Source organism: Pimephales promelas, chromosome 5 (assembly GCF_988280905.1).
Source record: "Pimephales promelas chromosome 5, fPimPro1.hap1.1, whole genome shotgun sequence".
Taxonomy (NCBI): Eukaryota; Metazoa; Chordata; class Actinopteri; order Cypriniformes; family Leuciscidae; genus Pimephales; species Pimephales promelas.
Genome location: NC_142773.1, coordinates 37,864,793 through 37,878,494, shown reverse-complemented (window position 1 = coordinate 37,878,494; position 13,702 = coordinate 37,864,793). Strand labels below are relative to the sequence as shown.

At 35.4% G+C, this 13,702-nt stretch overlaps 2 protein-coding genes across 2 annotated transcripts; both read left to right on the top strand.

The window, feature by feature from the left end:
* The first annotated feature begins 2,706 nt into the window (after positions 1–2,706).
* LOC120482524 (C-type mannose receptor 2) lies at positions 2,707–7,278 on the top strand. Its single transcript, XM_089131449.1, has 5 exons — positions 2,707–3,434; positions 3,512–3,874; positions 3,955–4,287; positions 4,411–4,511; positions 5,083–7,278. The coding sequence occupies exons 1-5, from the start codon at positions 3,311–3,313 to the stop codon at positions 5,185–5,187; spliced, it is 1,026 nt and encodes a 341-aa protein (XP_088987575.1). The 5' UTR covers positions 2,707–3,310; the 3' UTR covers positions 5,188–7,278.
* Positions 7,279–8,568: 1,290 nt separating this feature from the next.
* On the top strand, positions 8,569–10,334 carry LOC120482952 (uncharacterized). Its single transcript, XM_039677720.2, has 4 exons — positions 8,569–8,825; positions 8,920–9,258; positions 9,361–9,455; positions 9,591–10,334. The coding sequence occupies exons 1-4, from the start codon at positions 8,645–8,647 to the stop codon at positions 9,696–9,698; spliced, it is 723 nt and encodes a 240-aa protein (XP_039533654.2). The 5' UTR covers positions 8,569–8,644; the 3' UTR covers positions 9,699–10,334.
* The last annotated feature ends 3,368 nt before the right edge of the window (positions 10,335–13,702 follow it).

Genomic DNA, 13,702 nt, shown 5'->3' with positions numbered 1-13,702 from the left:
GCATTAATATATTTTTTTGTACTTTCATTTTGAAATTGATGAGAGATTTAAGTAAATGTAATATGCTATATGTGTTAAAAATAAAATTAACTTTTTAAAACTAAAGATTATAAACTCATCTATTGTTCTAACACAGTCTCACACAGTCTCATGACGATTTGGGATGAGACTGTGTTATTTGACCATACGTCAACATCCGCCTTTTTAGAGTACCCTAAACGTCGGCTAGTTGACGATCCCGGGCCGTCATACAACTGACGCTTTACCTTTAACGTCAGTTAGGTTTAGGGGTAGGTTTAGGTCTGGGGTAGAGTTAGGATCCGATGACGTCATCTAACCGACGTTTAAGGGTACCCTAAAAAGGCGGATGTTGACGTATGGTCACAAGACGTCCCAAGACGTCAGTTATATGACGTCTTGGGATGAGACTGCGCTGATTGTTCTCTCTCTCTCTGTATTCTGAAATAACATGAACAATACAGTAGATAAAGATATGCTATATGTGTTAAAAATAAAATGTACTTGTAAAACTAAAGATTTGGAATCCGACTTTTATTGTTTAATTAGCACTGGAACTCTTGCATGGAAATCTCACTCTCTCTCTCTCTCTCTTTGTCTCTTGCATTCTTAAATAAAGATAAAATAAATAATAGATAACAATAATAATTCTCATGTTCATGTCTTGCATTTGAGATAATTGTGAAAATGACTTTAATATGCACACAGCCTACACTGTGATTTATGTTTTTTGTTGTTGCTTTATTTGTCATTTATACTAATGTTATTCTTAGTCCATTTAAACAATATTTGGTAACACTTTAGAATACGGTTCCTTCGTTAATGAATAACTACACAAGAACTAATGAGTAACACAATATTAACAATCTAGTAACTATTATTAATTAACAAGAAACTCTGATTAACGAACTAGTAAGTAATAGCGCACCGACGAAAGTGGTAGTTCACTATATTAAGTACTATTTTTTTAGTACTTCCCAGAGAACTACTGAAAAAGTTTATTAACAATCTAGTAACTACTATTAACTAAAAGAAACTCTTATTAACGAATTAGTAAGTAATAGCTCACAGATGAAAGTGTTAGATACTGGGGGAATTACTAATTATTTGGATTCGTATTATAAAGTGAAGATCATTGGAACTAACTAGTAATTAGGCTACTCAAGTGTTACTACATGATCTAGTCATGATTTGTGCAAACGTTTGAGATTTTTGGTGAACTTTAGTATACTTTTAGAAAATGTCTTTAGTAACACTTGAGTAATTACTAGTTAGTTCCAATGATCTTCACTTTATAATACGAATCCAAATAATTAGTAATTCCCACAGAAGTATCTAGTAACACTTTCATCTGTGAGCTACTAATTCGTTAATAAGAATTTCTTTTAGTTAGCCTAATAGTAGTTACTAGATTGTTAATAAACGTTTTCAGTAGTTCTCTGGGAAGTATTAAAAAATAGTAGTTATTGATTACTCAATAGTGAACTACCACTTTCGTCTGTGCGCTATTACTTACTAGTTCGTTAATCAGAGTTTCTTGTTAGTTAATAATGTTTACTAGATTGTTAATATTGTGTTACTCATTAGTTCTTGTGTAGTTATTCATTAACGAAGGAACCGTATTCTAAAGTGTTACCCAATATTTTCAGTCATTTTAATTCTAAGTTTTTGAAATCGGATATACTCAGGTAAACTGGGTTAGAGTGTACCAACAACAGCACTCTGGTCAGGTGTTATTCATCCTTTCACCACCAGATGACGACAAATTACACCGGTTTGAGAAGCGCAGAGAAATAGCCATTTTAAAGCATCATGTTGCTCCCAAGCACTGAACATGTCTCCCTAATCAATCAGAACACCTGATTCAGTCCACAAGTTTGAATGGCCATATTGTATAATATACACTATTCATTGAAATTGACTATGACATTATTTTTCTTAATGTTGATCTTTGTCAATAGCCCTGATTGCTGATAATTTACTCACCCCCATGTCATCCAATGTCATTCTTTCTTCAGTCGAAAAGAAATTAAGGTTTTTGATGAAAACATTCCAGCATTTTTCTACATATAATGGACTTCAATGGGAACCAAACGGTTCAAGGTCCAAAAGACAGTTTCAGTGCAACCTGCAAACTGTTCAAAGGGCTTTAAACGATTCCAGATGGTGAATAAGGGTCTTATCAAGCGAAACAATCACTCATTTAAAAAAAAAAAAAAAAAAAAAGTTTAAGTTTTATAAGCTCAAATGCTCGCCTTGCTCTGTTCTGTGATGCGCATTCGTGACTCAATTAGTTCGTTTCGTTCATTGAATGATCCAAATGACTCGGAAAAAGATTTGTTCATTTTGATGAACGAGTTCAAACAGGAGAGTCACGAACGCGCATCACAGTACAGATCAAGGCGACCATTTCAGCTTATAAAACTTAAACTTTTTTATCTATTTTTGAAATGACAGATCGTTTCGCTTGATAAGACCCTTATTCATCATCTGGTCTCATTTAAAGCCCTTTGAAGCTGCACTGAAACTGTCTTTTGGACCTTGAACCGTTTGGTTCCCATTGAAGTCCATTATATGGAGAAAATCCTGGAATATTTTCATCAAAAACCTTAATTTCTTTTCGAGTGAAGAAAGAAAGACATGGACATCTTGAATGACATGGGGGTGAGTAAATTATCAGCAAAAGTTTTTTTTAAAGTGAACTACTCCTTTAAGCCGTGTGCACACTGACTCCTCCAGAGTTTTACGTCATCAATCAGTAAAACATTCGGTGATATTGAGCTGCATTACATAGGGGATTGAATGGTGGCTAGTAAAAAGAAATCTCTAATGTTAATTTTGGTCATGGCTTGTCATTAAAAACGAAGAAAATTTGACGGTCGTCGTGGGAGAAGTCAACACTGCTGGACTGTGAGTCAATCTGACACTGCCAGAATTTCATCAGAACGGTAATTATTCGGCTGTTGGTGAACATGTCAAACTAATGAACAAAGACTTCAGATTTTGGCCTAGGATCTGAGGAATAATTTAGGATTAGCAAAAGTTGTTTCAGAACACTCATCTTTAGAGATATACTTGGTTTTATGTGCTAATAAAGTTTAAAAGCATGCTTAATTGTGCTTCTTTTTAGGCTTGCAGTCTATGGAGATAAAGGTAACCTTCCAGTTAGCAGCTCCAAGCTTGCAAAGCCTAAACTGTCAGTGTTTAATTAAGAAAACTTGTAATCTGCCTCTCAAAGCGTGTGTACAGTACATATCCAGTGTTCTGTGTGTATTCACCACCACCCTTATCAATGACTTGTTTAATCATCTTTCAGTTCCTCTTATTTTCCTGGAACAGCAGCACACACATCCAGCAGAGAGGATCAGTGTGTTCAGTCATGGACAGGAGTGTGTTTGTGCTGCTGCTGCTGTCAGGTTGGTGCGATCATCTGTAATCTGTATTTCTGATGATGATTACATATATAGATGGTTTATCATGTTGATTTTAACAGGACTCTTCTGGAGCAGTTCTGCTCTTTCTCGTCAGTATCACTATATAAATGTGAGAATGTCGTGGCCAGAGGCTCAGAGTTTCTGCAGAGAGAAGTACACTGACCTGGCTACTGTAGACACCATGGATGATGTGAACCGGCTGGTGAATATAGTGGATGCTGGATACAGTGGATCAGTGTGGATTGGACTGAAGAGAGGGACACAGAAACGCTGGGCTTGGTCTAATGGAGAAAACACACTCACACAGTACAGTGCTTGGTATGCTGGAGAACCAAAGAATGAAAACAAATGTGGCTTTATAGCTAATGGAGTTTGGAAAAGTTACTCATGCTCAGCTCAGTTTTTCTTTATGTGCTACAGTGGTGAGTTTTGAGTTGTTAACTGTGTAAATTTGCCATTTATCTTGGGTTGAGGATGATTCTTCTTTTCCATTCTTTAATAGAAAGTGAATATATCAGGGTACAGACTTCTAAGAACTGGACCGATGCTCAGAGCTACTGCAGACAGCGTCACACAGATCTGCCCACTATCGACAACTCTGAGGAACAGAATAAGATAAAGAGTATTATTCCATCGGGATCGTCGGTCTGGATTGGTCTGTTCCAGGACTCTTGGGAATGGTCTGATAAATGGAGCCGCTTCTTTAGAAACTGGGCAGCAGGACAACCATCCCAGACTTCAGGATCTGGAGACTGTGTCGGCATGTCGACAACTGATACTGGGAGATGGGCTCATGAAAACTGTGATCTACAGCGTCCTTTTATCTGCCATGGAGGTGAGTTAACAGAATCAAAGTGTTAAAATATCACTCTTGAAACAGATTTTACAAACAACTTAAACATCTTCTGTATAGAGGATGACTTTAACTCCTTCTTTAATTTAACTTTTATTTCTCTAGAGGGCGAGATCATCAAAAAGCAGATCGTCAGACTGAAATTGTCCTGTAATGGAGAATGCACATTGAATGATCCTTCACGTCAGACTGCCATTCTGAATGAGGTTTGTCTCTGCCTTAAAAATGTTCAGTTTCCAATTCAGGTGCAACAATACAATTTACAGGGTATATGTACTGGATTAAATGGTGTTCAGAAACAAGAATTTGTTACAATAGCTACATTACCTAACATCCAACCTTCATTGTTGTTGTTGTAGTTGTTTAGAGTTAAAGGGACACTCCACTTTTTTTTGGAAATAGGCTCATTTTACAACTCCCCCGGAGTTAAACAGTTGGGTTTTACCGTTTTCAAATCCATTCAGCTGATTTTCTGATATTTAGAAGAATATCAGTAACCCAACAATTTATGGTCTCATTGACTACCATAGTATATTTTTTTCCTACTATGGAAGTCAATGAGATCAGAAACTGTCTGGTTACTGATATTTTTCTAAATATCAGAAAATGGTCTGAATGGATTTGAAAACAGTGAAACTCGACTGTTTATCTCTGGGGGAGTTGTAAAATGAGCCTATTTCCAAAAAAAAGTGGAGTATCCCGTTAAATATGAGTGTAGCCTTGAAAGGTATGGCATAATTTTAAGTTTTATTTAACTCTTTCTTGCTGGTCTTCCAGATAAGTGAAAAACTAAAGAGCATGAGGCTGGAAAGTGACAGCAAAATAAGCTGGAGAAAAGGGGAAGGTGAAGAGGTGTTTCATCAGGAGAGCAATTTCAAATAATACATTTACATGTATTCATTTAGCTGAAGCTTTTGACTTAAAATTGCTATATATGTCAGAGATCGCACGCCTCTGGAGCAACTGGGGGTTAAATGTCTTGCTCAGGGACACATCACTGTTTCACAATGGATTCGAACCTGGGTTTCTCACACCAAAGGCATGTATCTTATACACTGCACCATCACCACCCCAAAATGGCTAAATGTACCTCAATGTATACCTTCAGTGTACCTCTTTAAAATGAAAATGTAATACTATCAATGTTATCTTTGACTCCAAAACACATTTCACATTGAAGCACTTTTACGACCCCTTTATATGACCCTTTTAAGTCTATTTAGAGTTGATTCCTAGAGGAAAACCAAACTTGACTGAGCCAATTTTGGACTTGTGTCCACCCATGGCAACAAACTGCCTACGGTCTGATGGGTAAGACTCAATCATGTCTAATGTAGTCTCAGTGGTGCCAAACAGAATCCATACGGGTGAGTTAAATAAAATTGATTGATATCATGATATCAAAAATGTAGGGAAATAAGGCAGGACATATTCAGTACATATTATTTTCAGATGAAATTGATTGAGTAATTGAAAACAGTCATTCAAATATACTGTTTGTTTTTTGCATTTGCAAAGAGATAGAACATTTGCATTGTAAACTAAAAGTCTATATGAATTCAGCATTGTATTAGTTTTTATCTGTTGGCATTAGGCTAGCTATTATGCAAAGCTGTTTGTCTTTAAACAAAATAATGAATTACCCTTTCATGTAAATGACTCTTTATTAGTAGGAACAAAATAAATGTTGAAAATAAACTGGACACAGAATTATTCACTTATTAGGAATTAAAAGCTTGCAGAGTCAATTTTCATACAACTGTTCATTCAAGTAAATGAAATCTTACAAAGTTTGTGTTTATAACAGGAATTATCATAATTGAATAGTTCTGAACAAGAATTGATTCTCGATTCCCAACTCCATTGCTGATCTAATGCTTTGCCAGTGTTTTAACACCTGATGTATTTGAGAAATGTGTTCAAAATATGTAAATGAAGACATGCATGATCTTCCAAGTTTTGTTGGATTTTTTTCTTGCTGGTCTTCCGGATCAGTGAAAAGCATGGGGTTGGAAAGTGACAGCAAAATGAACTGCTATATTTTAAATTCTATGAAGGCAGAATTGCTTTTTGTGTGTGTGCTGATTGAGTCGTTTGACTTGTAAAGAAGCAGCTATATTATTTTGTTAACAAAACATCTGTGAAGGTGATTGTGACCTATTCAAAACCACCTGTGAAGATCATGCCACTCCCTGTAGTCACTGAACTCACAAAAATATTCTTGTAGAATATATCAAATCAAGAGATTTCAATTCTGGATAAGCCTTAAAGATCAGAACTGGATAAGTTCTGAATAAGACCCTTATTCATCGTCTGGTGTCGTTTAAAGCCCTTTGAAGCTGCACTGAAACTCTCATTTGGTCCTTGAACCGTTTGGTTCCCATTGAAGTCCATTATATGGAGAAAATCCTGGAATGTTTTCATCAAAAATCTTAATTTCTTTTTGACTGAAGAAAGAAAGACGTGGACATCTTGGAGGACATGGGGGTGAGTAAATTATCAGCAACATTTTTTTTTTAAAAGTGAACAACTCCTTTAACACTTGAATGTTGGTAAGTTTAATAAAAAAGCAATATTTTGAGCAAAAAGCTGAGAAAATCGCATATTTGTCAAAGATACAGATTCAGAACGATGATCAAAATGTAGATGGAGTAATATCACATTCATCAACACCCACAAAGCTTCCTAGCTCGTCTTAGGTTGACATTTCATTCAGTAACATAGTTTTGATTTACATGTTGTTTAATGTTGATCGCTTTATTTTACATACGCATTTGTTTTGATGTGATATCCCTTGTTTCTGCTTTTGCACATCTCCTCTGATCTGGAGATTCTGTAGCTACTCTTTCAGAAGACCCGTTACAGCACCCCTGCCATATAACACGGAAAACCGGAAATGTCCGTCAGTGGCGGGGAAAGCGTTAAAGGGACACTCCACCAAAAAATGTAAGTTCTGTCATCATTTAAAACATTAATAAATAAGATCATCACCCTTAAGTTGTTGCAAACCATTGTGCGTTTCAAACGTTCTTCAAAATATCTTCCTCTGTGTTCAGCAGAAGAAAGAAACTGATAGAGGTTTACAACAACTTGACAGAATTTTCATTTTTGGGTGGAGTATCACTTTAATAGTAGTGTGTGTGTGTGTGTGTGTGTGTGTGTGTGTGTGTGTGTGTGTGTGTGTGTGTGTGTGTGTGTGTGTGTGTGTGTGTGTGTGTGTGTGTGTGTGTGTGTGTGTGTGTGTGTGTGTGTGTGTGTGTGTGTGTGTGTGTGTGTGTGTGTGTGTGTGTGAATTGAGATGTAATTCAGAGAAAGATGCAAACAAGAACAGGTCAGCTATCTAACAAATACCATATTTGCATTTTCTTAATGCCACATAGTGTATAAAAATAGCAGACTGTAGTCTAGTAATACCAAGAACAATTAAAAATAAACTATATTTTAATATCAGTATTGATATATACAGTACAAACTGAATCACAATACAGTATATGGAGAATTGAAAAAAAATCCATGCCATTTCAGAGAATTGTACAGATTAATGATTATTATATTCACTAGGATAAATTCTATTCGCCATTTCTTTGCTTTAACATCAAATAATTTAATTTTGAGACTCAAAATATGGACATGGTAAAATGTAGATCCATATTTTAAAACAATTATGTTTACCAATACATGTAAATCTCTAATAGAGTCCAGATCATATTTTATATTTATATACTAGTCCCAATAATAAGTCTTACTGTATCTTTATTGTTTGATAAATAAATGCTTTAAACTCACATTGCTGTGATGTCTGTTTTTTTAATTTTTTTTAACCTAACCGCCATATAACAAAGTAACTTGAACTAAATGTAACAGTTGAGATTGTCCATGTTTTTGTTAGATTTTGATATCAACACACTGTAAAAACATAGTTGGTTTAACTTAAAAATGAAGTAACCTGGTTGATTTAAATTTTTAAGTTCATTGGAATAGAAAAAATGAGTGAATACAATGAAGGAGATTGATTTAATCATCAGAAACTCAAAATATTATGTTATCTGAACCACATAAATAATTTAAGTTGATTTGACAAAAGAAAAAAATGTTGTGATTACAAATCATGAAAAAAAAAATACAGTAAAGATTTGACTCATTATAGTGTCTGAAAGATTGGATTTATTGTACAACCTTTGCTTGATTCCAACTATAAAAACATTGAACAGCTTGAATCATCCATATAAAGTGCAAAGCATTTCTGTCATATTCATAAAATTAGAAATGTAGACAAATTATTTGCTACATCTGAACACGTCAGTAGTCCCATTTGCATGATGGAAACAAATTTTGCAAGATGCCTGTGAAGGGCACTGTGTCCTATTCAAAACATGTGTCAACCAATCGCTGCAACATAGATATAATCATCACACATGCAGGCTTTGGTTCAGATGCCATCTTACTCCAAACACAAGACGACGTGAGCTTTGACACTGCAGACATGAATCTGATAACTGCACTGCTGTTTTTTCTCTCAGGTAACATATCTTTTGTCATTGCAATTTTATAAGCGGACCATATAGATGCCGCTAGTAGTTTGTGATTTAGTCTGATGCATATCTTCTCTTTCAGGTCTTTTTGGGGGTTACTCTCTTCTTCCAAGGCAGTTCTTTTATGTATCTAAGCTGATGACTTGGACAGACGCTCAGAGCTACTGCAGACTGAAATACACAGATCTGCTTTATGTGTACTATGAGGAGGATCTACAAAAAATGGCTTCTCTTATTCCTCCTTTGGATCGTAGCAAAGCATGGATAGGGGGGTTTGATCTGGAGTCTGACCCTGAGCCTGACCCACAAAACAGTACTGAATCACCACAAGTGACTCAGAACTGTTTAGCTATAAAAACTGACACCAGGAAACTCACCAAAATGAGCTGCAGACGGACATTTTCATTTTTCTGTAGCCAAAGTGAGTATATCTCTCTGCATTTTAGCAAATGTAATGGTAAATTAGATCTAACCATTTCATTTTCTTTGATGTTCCTGCATGTTTGTTTACCTGTGTCCTTAGGTCAAGGCAAACGAGTTGTGTTGCGATTTAAATTGAATCCTGGTGGACAAGTAGACCTCAATGACCCTATAATAAGATCGAACATGTTAGCTAAGGTAAAAGTGATTTCTTCTGTGTGCTCTGAAATGCTTGGAAGTCATCATATCAAAACAACATGATGAAATATAGCAATATATTTGTTAAAAGTGGTTTTGTTATTCCATTATAGCTAGTGCTTTTTTTTCTTTCAGATCAACGAGAAATTCAACGAAATTGGGTTTGGTGATGCTATCAAAATGCAGTTGATCACAAAGCGAGAAACACTGTGGGTGAAAGGAGAAGATGAAACCTGCACATAGTTATTTTTATTATTATTTATTATTTTAAATTCATTTGTAAAATAGAATTGCAATAATTTCCTATATTCTAATGACTAGTTATGCCATTCATTGTACAGCCTAATTTACACACTTTAAATTTAGGCTACTGTAGGCCTACTGAGCATTTTGGGTTTGTTAGAAAACCGTGACTCCATGTTAAATGAACAGTAGTTGTATTTATCTTTTATTTAACTATTTTGCTATTTTAATCGTATCCAATTTATATGATTACTTACAGGAAGCTTCATCTTTTTTAAATGCGTAACGTTATGGCTTCTGGTTCTGATGGTCAACAGACACCGGAAGTAGGGTGAACTGCAGCCTTTTTAGCGTCTGGATTGTTTTTAACGTAGGCTAACTGTGCAGAAAGAGGGATATAGTAAAGTCAGTCGGTCGTTTGGAAATTGAATGGTGTAAAGTGTGAATTTAGTCATTTAATTATGCTTTCTTTTAGTTGTCGTTTTAGGGACAATCATTATATCGGCCAGCAGAGGGCGCTATCACACTGATTTTCATCACACAAAACACGGCCGTATTCACGCTCTGCACGATATGTAGTATAGCCTATAAATATTGATATGAAATAACTCAATGAAATAAAATGTATTAATTAAACAAAGAGTGAGTATCTGTTTTCACGTGCCAAGAGAGCAGCTCTGACCAAGAGTCAGTGGCCAGTTTCAACAAACTTGCACACAGAATAGGATTTGTGCTGCCATTCAGGTCAGGAAAAACAAAGAAATTGCGTACAATATTAATAAAGATAAATCGTAAAGGTGTGTGCATCAAAGGCATTATAAAACAGACTTTTATGGCTTTTTGTTCTTAGTCGCATTCCACGGCATCAGTGAAATGGCTGGTTGTGCCTGTTTAACCCCTTAGATGGGATGGGGAGAGGGTGGTGGGTGGATGTCAACTTAAAAGGTTACTTAAGGACTCAACAAAGATATAAATTAACTGAGACAAAAATAATAATAATCATGTTGTGGAGGTTTAAATTACTGGGGTCAAATTGACTCCAGTGGGTAAAAAATGTTATCAGATTTGAGGAGGGTTAACAATAGGCTACCTTGTGCCAAATAGCTTTTTGGTGTTGTGGGTAAATACAATCATTGCATGTTTGTAACAGTTTGTCGTGTGTAATCTGAAAGCTATTCCATGCAATTTTAAAACATATCAGCTGTGGGCCTAATCGAAAATGTATGTCTGTGACGCACATAATACGGCATTCTGAGGAGGAAAAAAGCAAACCCTGCCCACCATCTGCGTCAAGTCACACCATGAGTGGTTTCCAAGCGTTTTCACAAATGTTGGATTTTGAAGCTCCCACCTCCTACATGATAGCACAGTCGATTCAATTGATGCTTTACTTAATTTATTTGTTTGACCAAGTTTCCTTGACTTTCGGGTCACATTGGGATTTTTTCATTCAATTAAACCTGCAAATAAACTTTTAGGATTTGCAAAAACGTTGGTGTCCGTATCGGTAACACTTTACAATAAGGTTCATTAGTTAACTACATTATACATTAACAAAGATTAACAAATGCTGAAGAAGTATTGTTCACTCTTAGTTAATGTTAATTTCACTAAGTATTAGTATTTACTAATACTTCATTAAAATCTTGTTGACATTAGTTAATGCACTGTGAATTAACATGAACTAACAACGAACAGCTGTATTTGTATTAACTAACGTTAACAAAGATGAACAAAAACAGTAACAAATGTATTGATCATGGTTAGTGTAAAGCGTTACCAGACAATTGAATAAACATTCAAGTCTTTTAACATTTTTAACACATAATAGCCTTCATACATTTTATATACGGTGTGTGTATAACTGGTTTAGACTTTTGTTGGATGATTTGACTTTATTGATTGACATGAAAACTACAACACGTGTAATGATTCATTGGGCAAATGAAGGATGCCAGAGCTGTGGGTGTATGTAGGAGTGTGGTGGCGCGTGATTGTGTGTGTGCAGGGGAAGGTGAGAAGAAAAGCATTTTTAAGTGGGTGAATTGTGATGCATTTCCGCCGGTTCATTAGTTGTGGGAAGCAGAAACACCTCTCTGTGTTAGACTAATGACTTATGAGCATTAATTTTTAGAAGGGGTACTCTCCTTTTTTTGCATCAGCTCAGATCCTGACATCATTCATTACAGAAAAGAACTGCATTTTTTCTGTTTTTACACTCAGATTGGGTCAGAATCTGTGAGTTTTAAAGTTGCTATGAAACGGAAGTAGTGTCAGATCTTCCACTTCGTATTGTGATGCACATCCGAGTTTGACAGAATATTGAAAAAGATGAAAAATGTAGGATGGGGAGTTACTGGATTTTAAATATGTTAGTATTTCACTGGAAAAAGGAGGTATATGAACATGCAACATGAGCTTGCAAGGATGGGTTTAACAGAAAACAAATGATTGGAGTCCTGCACACCTCAACAGAGACAAACCTGTTGTTTTCAACAGAAGATCTAATTGTGATTATAACAATTGCAAGATTAAAAAAAAAAAAAAACATATGCATGGATGACCTATCCACAATAAGAGCTAAACCAGAGATCTAAAACAGCGCATGAAATTTAATTTATGCTGACTTTAATATAGGCAAGAATTTTCATGAATTAATAACTTTTATGTTTTGTTGCCTTATTTCAGAAACTTTATTTTTTTTTCTATGACCATGCAGAAACATTATACTCTCAAAAGTACAAACGTGTACATTTAATTCAATTCAAATGTATTTGTATAGTGCTTTTCACAATACATATTGTTTCAAAGCAGCTTTACAGAAAGTGCATTTCTGAAATGTACATGGAAAAATACATTTAGTTGATCATGTAGGGCATAACATATCGCCAGCGATGCGTCGTCTATTCACATACATACATGTTGCTTACATATTATGGTAGCCCTGTTTTTGCTATAGAGTGTAATTGCACCTTTGCCATTAATATGTCAGTGCATGTCAAAACATCTCAACGACCCCAAAAACACCTTAGACCCCAGAGGGTTAATAACACATTAAATTAATTGAAGAAACCATTTCAAGAAACCATTTCAAATTGGTTTCTTGAAAATGACAATGAGTTCACTGTACTACAATATACAGATCTCAACCCAATTGGGATGTGGTGGAACTGGAAATTCATTTCCTGGATGTGCATCCCACAAATCTCCATCAACTGCAAGATGCTATCCTATCACCATGGGCCAACAGCACCTTGTTGAATCATTGCCACGTAGAGTTAAGGCAGTTCTGAAGGTGAAAGGAGGTATTATTAGTATGGTGTTCCTAATAATCCTTTAGATGAGTGTAGATCCCCATTTGAACTTTTTTCCAAGAGTATGAACTCAAAACAAGCAGCCAACATCTTAAGCTACTTAAAGATCGAGTTGTCATGACAACAAGATTCAACAAAACCTTCAACTACCGCAGTGCATAATCCTACTAAAGCTTTTTTTTATGGTGATTCAATAATGCAGCATTATGAGGCTATTTGTAGCACTACTAGCAAATAGATTTGATGAACGGGACTAAGAAAATAGTTTTCGCTAAATCACCAAGCTCAGATGGGGAAAAAAATCCTGTGACTTTGGATATGCACGTTTCATAATTAGGCATATTTGACATATTTCATAATTAGGGGGACATCTTAATGCTATAAAACAGTACATTGTTTGATTGTGGTTGTTACATGTCCTCTTCTCAAAGCACTCCACAATCCTCCAAACAAACCCACGCATTGGATTTACGTCATGGAGAGAGAGAGGTATTTGCAGTTAATTCTTGTTAATGCTTCTCTTCCTGTTGTCCTTCATTAACACTTTTCTCAATTGAATCAGTTTTCTATGTCTGAAGGAGAATGATATCTGATCCTTTGGCATTTTGTTAAGATAAAACCCTGAATAGAATCATTTAAATCTTTTAACAAGAGCTCTCAATGACTTCATATTTTATGTATTTAAAATTG